This window comes from Perca fluviatilis, chromosome 10 (assembly GCF_010015445.1).
Source record: "Perca fluviatilis chromosome 10, GENO_Pfluv_1.0, whole genome shotgun sequence".
Lineage (NCBI taxonomy): Eukaryota > Metazoa > Chordata > Actinopteri > Perciformes > Percidae > Perca > Perca fluviatilis.
In genome coordinates this window covers 26,998,448-27,011,066 of record NC_053121.1, presented here as the reverse complement: position 1 = coordinate 27,011,066, position 12,619 = coordinate 26,998,448, and the positions used below count along the sequence as shown (strand labels likewise).

General features: G+C 41.7%; 1 protein-coding gene across 3 annotated transcripts in view; it reads right to left on the bottom strand.

The window, feature by feature from the left end:
- Nucleotides 1-12,619, bottom strand: part of LOC120566768 (ecto-NOX disulfide-thiol exchanger 2-like) — a 224,529-nt gene that overhangs the window by 58,149 nt on the left and 153,761 nt on the right. For 2 of the 3 annotated variants that reach the window (XM_039813405.1, XM_039813407.1), the window contains 2 exons: nt 10,054-10,269; nt 3,030-3,263 (listed from right to left, as the gene is read on the bottom strand). In XM_039813405.1, coding sequence (XP_039669339.1) covers nt 3,030-3,263; nt 10,054-10,269 — 450 coding nt within the window. The remainder of the gene's footprint in view (nt 1-3,029; nt 3,264-10,053; nt 10,270-12,619) is intronic. The other variant, XM_039813406.1, reaches the window with a different exon arrangement.

The following is a 12,619-nucleotide window of genomic DNA, read 5'->3' as shown; positions in this document are numbered from 1 at the left end:
TTTCACTTAATGGGCCTTAAGCTCAGGCATTACCTGAGCATAAATACACAAATTAAGAATGTATTACCTTGGTTTTATCAGAAATAAATAACCCATTACAAAACTTGCTTCATTGTTTCTCAACATTTTTCCTTTTATGCATAAGTCAGAGCTATTCTGAAGAGAAAGAGATGGGATAGTGACAATAAACTTGCAGAAAAACGGTCCAGAACATAACAATTTTACGAGATACTATATTGTTGCGTGTGCCATTGACTAAACAACCCCAAAGAAGCTCGGTGAACAGCTGTAAGAAAAAGACTAAATCTGTGAAACATCCCAGTAAATGGTGCTGCATTTCAGCAAAAATGTAATTTTCCTGTGAAATCATCCACTGACTTTTCTCAATTAATTTTGTTCTGCCATGCTTTTTTTTTCTTTATCCAGATTCCAAAATATAATGTGAATGGAACAATCACATAACAGTTGGTCCAATGACTAGAAAATGACAAGCATTGACCTTTCCTTCAAAAATCTGACATATAGATGAGAATGGTGGTTGTTAAGTGGTCACTTAGCAGATATGAATAAAAATGCAGTCAAGGAATATGATTAAAAGGTATCATGTCACTTTAAATTCTCAGTAGGATGCAGAAGTGTGAGACACTCAAATGATAAAAAGTCTGCAGACACTAAAAGGAACACTGAATATAATGTGATGTTTAGATTACTGCCTCTGCTGGCTCTAAATAAAGTTAGAATCAACTTAAACACATTTTCATCCCTTCCTTTAATGTTCTGCACCAGGTGACATTTTGAACTGGTATATATTAAGTGTTAATATTCAAGTTACTCTAGTTATAGCTTAACCCTCATATTATGTTAAGGGTCAATTTGACCCATTTGCGTTTTTGTGTTGACCAAAATACTGGTTAACCTATCTTTTTCTCCATGAAATTGTATGACATTTCCTCATTTAGGGTCATGAACTTGTTCATAAAATCTGGACACACTGATGTGTAGTGGAATGTCTGTTCAGAGTTTGTATACAAAGATGATGTTGCGGGTCATTTTGACCCGGAGACTTTCAACACCCATTTAGGTGTGTGTGTGTGTGTGTGTGGTGTGGGGTGTTTGTGTGTGTGTTTGTGTGTGTGTGTGTGTGTGTGTGTGTGTGTGATGCTATTGACGATCCGGATTGTGAATTTTCCTATGATGAAGAGGATTCAGGGGACCAGTCTGGTGTAGTATACATTAGCTGAAAACAATGGGCAGCAATCATCCTCAACATGGACAGCTAAAGATGCTAACATAAAATGGTCAACATCAAAACACTGACGCCAAGGCAGACTGTCATCAAGATGACTCCAAGCCCCACAAGATTTTCTGCCACACTAGTTGATGATATTCAATCACCATTTCATCTCTTCATATCCCAACCAATAGATAGGATCATAGTGGACATGACCAACTTGCAGGGGAGGTGTGTATTTCAAAAGAAATGGAAGTCACTGGATCAGATTGACTTGCATGCATACATTGAAATCCTAGTCCTCTTGCGTCCGCAGCATCCACCCATGCTCTGCAGTGCCACGTTACATCCCGCAACACCCTGCTGTGATGCTCATACGCACAGAGTAGTCAGGATCCGGTATTGGAGACTGCACTACTCAGTATGACACGATGTGCCCTGCTATGACATGAACTTCCATGACTACCTCAAAGTCACTGTTCCATTATCTCTAATGTGACTATTATTGCGACTGTTCATCACATCAGCAACCGGCCCCGTCAGACACCGCCTACCAAGAGTCTGGGTCTGCCGAGGTTTCTTCCTAAAAGGGAGTTTTCCCTCGCCACTGTAGCAACAGCCACTGATAATGCTTGCTCTTGGGGGAATTACTGTAATTGTTGGGGCTTTGGAATTTATAGAGTGTGGTCTAGACCGACTCTATCTGTAAAGTGTCTCGAGATAACTCTTGTTATGATTTGATACTATAAATAAAATAAAATTAAATAGTATTAGCTGGAGTGTACAAGTCAAAGGGAGAAGCAATTGTCAGTCTGTGGAATGACGAGAGTGGAAGGCCAATATTTCTAGCAACAATGTCTTTGGAGTCAATTTATACGAAAGCTTGGGTGTTCCACAACACCAGAGCTGGTCGAGTGAAAGAGACAAACTAGCTGAGATCAGAGATGTATGGGATGAATGGGTCAAAATTGTACCTGTCTTGTACAATCCTGGTCCCCATGTCACTGTAGATGAACACCTTGTTCCATTCAGGGGGCGCTGTCCCTTCTGACAGTACATGCCCAACAAGCCTCCCAAGTATGGCATCAAAATATGGGCATCCTAGGATGCCAAATCTAGCTACTATGCATGGAATATGCAAGTGTATACCGGAAATATTTTCACTAAATAATTGGTAAAAACTGTTTTGGGGGAAAAAATGTTTGTGATGAGGAAAAAAAGTTTGTTTTGAGTGTATTTGCACTGTACGGGTCATTTTGACCCGTAACATCATCAATGTCATTTTTTTTCAACATAATACGAGGGTTAATGGATTAGTTGATTATACGATAAGTCAAGCATCAGGTTAGCAGAGCAGCTGCCCAGTGCTCCATCTACACAAGATGCATTCATCCACAGTATTGAGTGTAGGTCATCTGCGTTTTGACAGCGCTCTACACAGCCCAATACACAATCACTGTTTTTAGACACGTAATAAGAAGAAAACAGATGGGTTTAGACAGCTGGATTGTTTAAAACAGAAGCCTGAACTGTCCCGTCAGACGTGCATGAGACAGATACTGGAAAAACAAGGCTAAAACACTTTCTGTGTAGACAGAGTCTACAGCCATGCTAGTGGCTCTGTGAGTCTGTACATAGGCACAGCAGCGCTTTGAGCTAAATGGTGATCTCTGCATGCTAACATGCTTACAAAGATAATGCAAACATGCTAATGTTTATCAGGTATAATATTTATACCATTCACCCTCTTAATTTATCTAGATCAACTGACTGACATATTTGTCTATCATTGACCAACCTTTGATCTTGTCTCCCAGCTCGCTGCACTCGTGCTCTGAGTAGTGGACGATGGGAGGAGGGGAGGGCGGCCGGAGGCGATCCTCCTCTACCTTGCGCCGGTGCCTCTCCTCTCTGGCCAACATGCGCTGGCGACACTCCCACTCATAGAGGTCGTCTCTGGCCTGGGCAAAGTCCACGTGGAGACGGCCAGTGTCTTTTTTGTCTGTGCTGGAGCCCAAACGAATACGGTATCCTGTGGAGAGGAAAAGAGATTTTTAGAGCACTAAGAAAAAGTTGAGGTCTGGGGAAAATATGTACTGTAGAGATAGAGAGAAAACAGGACATGGAAGATAGCTGAGACATTTTATTGATTGGATGAGTGTGGCAACAGGGGTGACATATCAATTTTTATCAACACCTACTCAGATTCAGATGTACAGTAAATAGACAGAGATAGGCACAGACAGAATAACAAGCAAACACAAAGACAAAAGGTTACATTTACACACACACACACACACACACACACAACACACACACACACAGAAGCACGTATGTAAACAAACGTGTCTTTGACAAGGTTAAATTGATCATCTTGTCCTCATTTTCCTTCAGATTGAAAGGAACAACCTGATCTATACATCCTCTTTGTTCACCATTTGTCCTGTTACTGCAGCTAGACTCCAGGTGTATAGGCCGATACATAGACAGAGAAAAGCTGAGAGAGTCACTTGAGATATTAATTATGTATGTCCACGAGTGTGAAACACTAATTACAGCGATAGACCTGGATCACCTCACTGCCTCCCACCTGACACTCAAAGCTAGATTCCATTGCCTGAGTGTGGGTGTGAAGAGCGATCACACTCGTTTTGTTAACTGATTGGTCTGAATGATCTGTGAGAGGATGGGGTGTTTACAGTACAGTGTGAACTCACAGACTAGAAGAGCAAGCTCAGAAAGCCCTTGGCCAACCTTTCCTCCAAAAACACATGAACGTACACTCTCTTCGGGGGAAAGTCGAGATAAAGTTGGACGTTGGTGTGAGCAGAAGAAAGATATGAGTGTGAGTTTGGGGTTGTTTCTCGAGTCTGCTCTCCCTGCTTAAGGTTTGCTTTAATATTTCATAAAGGGAGACCTCAGTGTGTCGAGGCTGCTGTGAGTGTAAGGGTTTCGGGAGAAGAAGGCAGAGTGTTACGGAAAGTAGTATTTATGACAAAGCTACACAGGTCTGTCATCTGGCAAATATATATCTCCAGTCTTACCGTAGAGAAGAGGTAGATGAAATCACACACAGACACACACACAATCACACACACACGCATTAAATAATGCAGAGGGTGTTATTGCAGTGGCTGGTCTTTTAAATTAGCTTTGTGAAGACGGAAAATATGGTCTGCAATTCACAGAGAGATTTAAGGCACCTGTGCAGGAGAAGCTGCTAGATGGAGATAAAATCATATAATAAAAAAGGCCAGAAGTCTAGTAAAGACTAACTAACTCTTAGTAACTGATATGTTATATATACTTTGACATCAGGGATTTACTTGCTGCAGAATGACTGTGATTCTGACTGCATGCATATGTGGTTGTAGGGCGAGAAACAGTTATTACTCAATATTAAACGGTGTGTTCAGACTGAAAGCAATATACATTTTAGAAGCTGTAGAAACCGCTCTGGACAAATTGGGGTGAAGATGGATCCATGCAAGTTTAAACTTGAGGAAAAGGATTCTGCTTATGCCAAGCCTTTATGACTCTATGTATTGAACATATAAAGCCAGGTGGAAAAGGGCTAGGAGAGGGCTGTAGAAAAATAACAGAAAGGCCTGGTGAGTATGTCAGTAAGTTAGCTGTCAAACAAACACCTCCTTCAAGTTTCTGATGGAGATTGTTTAGGAGTCGTCTCCTTCTCAATAACACATCCAGTAAAACCATCTTCCCTGTGAAACTTCTGTTCATTGCAAACGCTGTTCTCCATAATAGAAAATAAAAGAATGTATATACAGCAATTACACAAGAGCAGTCTCATTTTCTCTAACGAGACAAGGTGAATTAAAGTTAAACTGGATGTTACTCGAGTTCTACGCCTAGTGCACCGTCGCTCTGTTTCACAGAGTAAATGGAAGAAAATAAACACAGTTACTGTGGGGAAAATAATTAAAGCATTAGACGGCCTGATCACATATGATACATCTGTTAAGTGCTTCGGTGGTAGTAACAATAGGTTTAATTGGCTAGCTACAGCAGGTTGGTCATTAACACTTTGGGCCCTATCTTTTGGGCCCTATCTTGCCCTATCAGTGCAATTGCCTTTGTACACTGACGCATACCATTCCTATTTTGCACCCGATGCACAGCGGTAAATTAGGATTGTATGTATATATATATATACAAAAATGTATTTGCGCTCCTGGTGGCGGTTCAGCAAAAAGAGGAGGCGTGTTCAGGCGCAAATGTTCCCTGGTGCTATTTTGCAGTTTCAGAAAACAATTCTGCCACAGACTAGGGCTGTCAACAAATATTCTAAATTCGAATATATATTGGAATATTATTTTAAAAACGAATTTCGAAGGCGAAAATTAATATTCAAATAAAAAAAAAAAGTGGAAAAAAACGCTCGCGGTAGCAGAGGCTGTCTGGCTGTCTGCTTTGCGAGCGGGCGCGCTAGACAAGAGTGGACAGCGCAGACAAAGCAGACTGAAATATGGGTTTCTACATGTTTATGCCTGTACAACAGGTAGGTGGGTATACTGATAAGTATTGACTAATTAGCTAATCATTGAGGGTTTATTGTAGGCTACTTACAGTAACGAGTGTAGCGTTAGTTTATCTGCGCCAGCGGAAGTAAATAATGTATAATCTGTAGCTATCGTTTCAAATCAGTTGCATGTGCTGCGTGAAGTAACGCACACACATCGGCTCTGCTGTGTGTGTGTGTGTGTGTGTGTGTGTGTGTGTGTGTGTGTGTGTGTGTGTGTGTGTGTGTGAGAGAGAGAGTGTTTGTAGCGTGGGCATCGCTGTTCAGAATCCTGTCTATCTTCCATAATGTAACGCTTGTATCCAAATGAATTGTGTTGTGAAGTTGTCATTAGCTTCACTGCTGTTAGCCTCCTCCATTGAGCCCCAGGGACTTGCTGTAATGTTAGAGCACTCTAAAGGGTGTTTACCTTTCATTTGATCGTGTTTGCTTGCTACGTTACCATCCTCTTGAACGACATTAAACACAACATATAGTTCATGAATGGTTTCATCGGCCCTGTTTAACGTGTTGAAGCTCCCCGGCGGCGCAGTAGCGCTGTAGCTGGCCGGTGAGGGCTGCTTGAAGTAGGGATGCACCGAATATTCGGCCACCGAAAATTTTCGGCCGAAAATGGCCCAAAAGGGCATTTTCGGTTTTCGGCCGAAATACCTTTATCACCGAAACAATACGGCCGAAAATGTTGTGATGACGCAAACAGAAAACGCGACCTGCACGTGTGTCAGTACCCGATCCGTTCCACCTGCAAAGCGTCTCCTAAGCAAAGAGGGTTGAGACGGACCCACGGAGTAAAAACAATGAAAAGTGCGCCTGCAGATCTGTCAGCACACGTTTCAGTGAGATCTGTTCGGATCCTCTGCACTTCATCGCGACTGTACTTGATCCGCGTTAAAAAGACCATTACTTGGATGCGGAAATAAAGCAGGGCGCACGAGAAATGATCCAGGCCGCGATGGATGAGGAGAACCCGCGTGGAGACGGAGACGGAGCAGCGCTCAGCGCAGGAGATCAGAGCGCAGAAAAAAAGACTTGTCTCGCTGCACCAGATGAGGGGCATGCACCCTCGTTGTCTGATATGTTCAGTGAAATCCTGCAAGAAAGTGCCTCAATTAATAATAATAATAATAATAATAATAATAATAATAATAATAATAATAATAATAACAACAATAGGTAAGCTATTCTGTTCTTAGGCTACTGTATACTGTATGTGACTATCAGATTGTAGCCATATTTCTGCTAGATATTTTTTTAATTAAACTTTAATATTAATTTATACAATTGCAATGCCTTGATTTTAGTAAAGTTAGTACACAGTCATAGCCATAAATGCAATGGTACTAATAATTGGCTTAATTTCTTTCGGTGTTTCGGTTTCGGTTTTCGGTCTTGGTTTCCTCTTTTTTCGGTTTTCGGTTTCGGCCAAGAATTTTTATTTCGGTGCATCACTAGCTTGAAGGCACCGTCCTCACGCTGCTGCTGCTGCCGTAAAACTGGACACGGCAACGTTAAGTGCCGCTGCGACGACATCGGGTCCTCTTCCAGCATTGCTGGAGGACAACAGCCATCTTGCACCGTCTTGTTTTTGTGTAGGTAATACGTTGTCAAATATGTTTGAACTTAGACTACCTATATAAGTATTTATGTCTCTTTGTATTAATTTGTCCTGTTATTGACGTAATGCGCGTCATTGACAAAATGCGCATGCATGCGCAACCAGATGTTCGAATAGTTAGAATATTCTGTGTTTTTTTAGAGGGAATATTCGAACGTCATTTTTGACTAATTTTGACAGCCCTACCACAGACCAGGAAAAACCTCGTCTAAAGTCAGTGGCGCGTTATTCAGATGCTATTTTAGCATGCTTGGCCATAATGTAGCGTGTGCACAACGCGCATACACTTTGCTTCTCTCATCTACATGGACTCAGTTCCCACTTTTGCAAATCATACATAATTACAAAGAAAAATATTACTGAAAATGCACTTCAGGTGTTTGGATAGGTCAGGAGGCACTTTACAGTACAGTCCTCAAAAAGCCGCAGCATTCTTTGTGGCTTGTTGTGTTTTACACAACATTTCCATGAATCATGGATGTGTTGATGACATAAATAAGGAAATATTAGAGGACTTAAGGAGACGTGATGTTGAACTACGGCGGGATTGGATTGGGATCTGGCCCGGGAGTGGCAATGCGCTCCTGGTGGAGCGGGTGGATGGAGATGGAGTGGGGGGAGGAGGAAGGGGCACAACAGGAGCAGGTGGTGCGTTTGGAGGCCCATGCTCCATGGCTGCAGCAATCCTCTCCAGACTTGGGGGGATGCGCCCGAGAGGCCGCAGCAACATCACCACCCGGTCAAGACAGACATTTATTACTTTTCCGCATCCCGGACAGCTCCCGCTTGCATGCGGCAGGCAAATCGGCCATCATAATAGCAATCCGCCATGGAACAACCACGCCTGCTCTTAAATGGAATGTGAAATGACGCTCTGATTGATTTATTGCACGTTACGTCCAAACCACACCTAGCTACTTCAGACCAACCCATTTTAGATTTGCGTCGGGCGCAAGAGTCATTTATCCCGCCGGTGTGATAGCAATAGCGCCCGAGATCCGCCCACAAAGCTACTTGCGTTTCACGTTTGATACTTGCGTTTCAGATCGTTAAAATAGGGCCCTTTAAGTCAAGTATAAACCCAGCTCCTAAAAGTTACACACATGCACACCTCGCTGGTGGTAATTAGAGAGAGGCAAGCACTTTTTTTTCGATGAATGTCGCAGTCACAGCCATGCTTCTCTGACCTTTACACCATCACTGCCTTAATTCAACTGAACATCTGTTGAGAGAGAATCTTTTACATTTGCAATAAAGGGTACAAAAGGATTATGACCTGTTAAATTGCAGCTAACTCAATCCATTTACACAATGGAGGATTGGTGCCCCTAGCGCAGAACAAAAACATATTAGGATCATAAAATATTGTATATGAGGTAACTGAACAGAAAAGAAAAACAAAACTGCAGCTGTATACTGTATATTCAAAGTTATTGCAGCTGCCAGTTGACATGGTCAGTCATTTCCACATATATGACAAGAGATAGCCTAGATATCTAGACGCACCCTAGTGGCAGCAAATTTAATTTGCAGCCAGGGGGGTCTAGGCACTCTCCGTTGGCTTGCGAGCTGGAAAAACCAAACTCTGGTCAGGCCAATCACATCGTGTATAGAGTCGGTGGGTGGACTTATGGCTGCTGCTGCTGGGAACAGCGGTCTTCTGGAAGACTTTGGAGTTAAGCTTTTCTTTGAGAAAAGAACAAAGAACGGCACTGAAATCATTCTTAAAAAAGGAAAATGTGTTCGGAGTTTTGCCGATCGGTTGCGGCAAAAGTTTAAAGTTTAATCTATCAACTAGCTTCGCTATCTTCAACGTTGCTCTGCCTGGTTGTAGCGCTATCTTAATGCGTGCAGAGTGAATTTGAAAGACAACTGTTTATCCCGCCCCTCGGATTGAGCCCTATCAATGGTGAGTTCCCAGACCCAACATCTTGATGTGGGTTTGGCTTGTCAGGCTAGACAAGAGATGCACTAATGATAAATGTGCTTATTTATAAAAAAAAAAAAAAAAAAAGTAATGACTGATGACTGACTGACTATAATAGCTGGAGTCCATTAATTTAGTCATATGCCGCTCGACTCTTTTGTTCCTCAACTATATATCAAGTATAGTTCACTTCCAAACAGTTTGTATAGAGTGCCGCAAACTTTCCATCTATCTGTCCATCCATCCACCTATCTACTGTATTTATCCGTCTGTCAAATGGTCCCGAGAGAATGTGTGAGGCTGGAGAATTGTAGTGCTGAATGATGGATATTAGCCCTTTCATTTCCATCAGAGTAAAGGTTAACAGCTCATCATTCTTCCTCCACCTGAGGTGAAGGAGGTGAAGGGGCACTGATAGCAGTGGACTGACAATATAAGCGGTCCCTACAGATTTAATATTGCCCAGGGGGGTAAGAAAGAAAGCGGTTATCCTCTGACCTTTAAACCAATACATACCTAAAAACAAGGTTGGACGTTTGTTGGGGTTTCTGTTACACAGCAGTGAGGATTGGGCATAAAAGCAACAATCTATATAGATGGCTGTGCAGATGTGTGCAGATGGCTAACCAGATGAAAAACTTTCCTTCTCTAAAAAGACATAATCAAATATACCATGATTTACCTCATTACATGAGTACTTAGAAACTGGGGCCACTGGTTTTAGAGTGAAGATATTTTACCAGAGAGGAGGAGAGCCTTGTCCACAGTAAACTCTTCAGCAAATCGGATATGGCAGAAGTTTTTCTTGCTCCTTCTGATAGCAGCAATATCCCCACACTGTCCAAAGACCTCCACGATGAGCTGCTCAGTTGCGTTCTCAGGCAAACCGCCGACAAATACCGTCTTACACCCAGGAGGGCGTTCCCTTGTTGCCGGAGGCGGAAGGTCTGTCAAACATGAAGAAAGAAAGACAAGAGACAATATTATTTCAATTGAAGGTGAAACTGTAGTCCCAGCCTCACACAGCATAAATGTAGCAGAATATTCATCAAAAGAATTCAGATTATAGTTGATTGACTGGCACTTAATTATTGAAGCTACAACATCAGTTTTAATAATGAAAGATATCGGAATACATGAGGATATTTCAGGGTTATTCTGAGTAATGCCATACTGTATAGATTCAGTCCAGCTGAGTGGGCTGGGTTTGCTTAGCAGTGCTTTCCAATAAGTCAATTATTTTCTCGTTGGCCTGTATTTCATGAGGTCGACAATCTGCCTTCAAAGATAGGTTGTGACATGATTTTAAATTTTGCTTCCATCAATTGAACCAGCAACACATAAAAAATGTAGTGCTTACAGTCTGTATTGTTTTAACTGCTTCAGTGTTTCAACCGCAAACTTTTAGCAGCGAGCATTTGTTTGCCTTTTCTAGTTCAATGTAAACCCTAAAATAGCTGGGTTCAAACGGGAAAAAAGACTTGAAGTGCGCACTGTAAGGAATACCCTGGCTGGCTATTAACTAAGCTATTGGACTCCAAATATGCATTTATGGTATTAGAAACCCAGCAGCCAATCATCTCTAATCACCTGCAACCTGTGGAGTGCTAAGTCCCTATTGTCAAACATCTTGACACAAACACCTGTCTATATTCCTAGACAATATTGCAGTGTCTGTTCCAGTAGGGCGAAGGCTAACCTCTCAGCAGGTAAGCCCCAGAAAGAAGGCCAGTTATCAACACAACCAAGTCCCTGCTCACTGCAATAACGAGCCAGCGGTTCAGTAACGTACGTTACCCATTAAAGGGCAATGATGAGATGTAGAGTAGTGGAAAGATTTCTCTATGACCATACAATGATGGAAATATAGCATGATAAGGGATGACATGGAACAATATGCTTGAATAATTTTCATATTACAGAAATAATCACATCACGCCATCCCTAGCATGAAAATCAAATCCATCTGGCCGGAGAGAGGTTGATCCTTTTGTGTCGATCGTTTGAAGCATGAAGGACATTACTGACTGAACAAAGATAAATGTTGACTGATCTAATCTCAGGAAGATCCGGCTTTCCATGGATGATATGAGTGACTCGTTGAGTCTGCACAAGGGAAACTAGGAAATTGATTGGTGCTAAACCGTCTGGGCCATCTGGGCTTTCATGTTAGCACTGTTATCTAACCTAAAAAAGATGGTATAAAGCATAACTCAAGTTTGATGTTACTATGGTTGTATAATATTAGACAAAAAACTTATAGTATAACACAATTCAACAGCAGCACAAACTGCAAACTCAAACATTACCATAAAGTTGAATTAACACCTCTCTAAAACAATTTCAACAAAAATTAACATTATAACCATCTTGAAGAAAAATTTTATTGCAGGGTATTGTATTAGACTGCAGTAGTTTTAGCAAGGTGTGCCTAATAAACTGGCAACTGAGGAGTGGTCCAAAGTAAAAAAAAAGAAAAGAAAAGAAAGAGCAGTGGTTATTATAGTCTGGGTCAGTGAACTGACCTACAGCTGTGAAAGCAACCTGACCAAATGCCCCTTATGTAAATATTCAAATAAATTGTAGCCAAGTGTTGTAGGCATAATATAACACCAGAAATAATATCCTGACCTTACAGCAGCCATCAAAAATATAATGATATTTGCTGTCCGACACACAGTACAAATTGGAGCCAGTAGTTATGTGAAAAGTACCTCAAGCAGAGCTGAAATGTAGGACTCATTCATGAACACTTTGAGCTGCTGAAACCACTTTCCCATGGCTATAAAGCTGTGGCTTAAATGATACGACTTTCCATCAATCATGTCCTAAATTAGAAAAAAATACAGAGTACTTTTCATTCAGTATTCAAAAGGTTGGACATGAAATTTTAAATTATGGGCCCAAGAAGAGCCGTTTTCCAGTCCTGTAGCTTTAGTGCTGGAGAGCCTGTAGCATAGATATGGTAAAATACTTCAAAGGTGCTTTATGGCTTTGTCCTCCTCATGTCACAGATTGCTCTGGCACATGGCCCAAATGCTGCTGTCCCCTAACCTTGGCGATGATGATGGCATTAAAACTGGAACATGCACATACTCACGGCTGCTCTCTCACTCGCATACTCAAAGCCAGAAGACAGACACACACACACACACCAATGTTAGGACAGCACCAAGGTGATAGTTTCCTGGCATTTACTTTGCAGTCAGCTAAAACATGCTGTGCTTCATTGCACGATTCAGCATTAAATTGCAATTCCTGACAGAGTTCGCTGATGAGCGAGGAGGACAATATAAAAGGACAACA